Source organism: Stegastes partitus, unplaced genomic scaffold (genome assembly GCF_000690725.1).
Source record: "Stegastes partitus isolate 25-593 unplaced genomic scaffold, Stegastes_partitus-1.0.2 Scaffold77, whole genome shotgun sequence".
Classification (NCBI taxonomy): domain Eukaryota; kingdom Metazoa; phylum Chordata; class Actinopteri; family Pomacentridae; genus Stegastes; species Stegastes partitus.
Window position 1 is genome coordinate 603028 of NW_007577808.1, and position 990 is coordinate 604017.

The following is a 990-nucleotide window of genomic DNA, read 5'->3' on the forward strand; positions in this document are numbered from 1 at the left end:
TGATAAGTGCTCATGTCCCTTCAAGTTTATATCACAAGTCTGTTACACAGTTTGCTGTTTCTGATTCTTTTGTGTATTATACAGTGTGAATAGAATTTCTCCTTTTGAGTTTGACGTTTACCACAGAGTATTTTATTAATCCCCTGGAGCAAATCACAGCGTTACAGCAGCAAGAGATCCAGTTCCACAGATTTAAATCATAATGAAATGCTGCTGTAATACTTTGGATACGTGACAGCAACTACCTCAAGTCTGGAAGATGTAATTGTAAACTTTAAATAAAATGATTCAGAGCATCTCTTGTAAACACCGGATGAATGTCAAATGTAAATCTGCTTTTTTTTTTGTCACTTCTTGTGATGTGTACAGATGCAGCTCCACCCCTGAGCTGACAGAAGCTTCTGGAAATGTGGAGAGACGTGTCATTGGCACCTTTCATAACTGGAGTTACAAGGTGCTTTAGAAAACAGCAAAAAGCAGCAATAAAACATAAAAAAGACAATAAAGCATCAGTAGGAGTAGAGACTTTATTTTTCTGTGTACAGTTAACATGGATTTGTCATTGCAGGGGTATAACATGCTGAATTGTGTGTTTGAGCGCCAAAACTAATTTTATTGCTTTCAAAACAAACAAACAAACAAAAAAAACAACAACTCACAAATTTATCTTCATTGACAATAAATAAAAGCATGTACACCATAATTCCAGTATAATAACTGTGTCAGGTGTCCTCAGCCTCCTCTCAGGCGCATAGTCATGTCGATGGTGCTCATCTCCCGGACCTTGTAGTCCGCCAGAGTCCCCTCCATCATCTCCCGGCCCTCATGGATGAGTCTCTGCTGGCTCACAGCAACTCCCTCTCTGCTCTCCACTGTGGTCTTGAAGGCGGACACAGCCTCGTCGGGTTTGACATCGTATTTGTGCTTCAGTCCTTCGTGAGTGCGGAGGGTCACCTGGATTTTGGCGGGCTGGGTGAGCAGCAGAGACAC

At 41.5% G+C, this 990-nt stretch overlaps 1 protein-coding gene across 1 annotated transcript in view; it reads right to left on the bottom strand.

The window, feature by feature from the left end:
- Window positions 1–987, bottom strand: part of isg15 (ISG15 ubiquitin like modifier) — a gene marked incomplete at its 5' end in the record, with an annotated part of 8442 nt that extends 7455 nt beyond the window's left edge. Inside the window, one exon of the mRNA XM_008276617.1 lies at window positions 955–987. Within this exon, the coding sequence (XP_008274839.1) occupies window positions 955–987 (33 nt within the window). The remainder of the gene's footprint in view (window positions 1–954) is intronic.
- Between the last annotated feature and the right edge of the window lie 3 nt (window positions 988–990).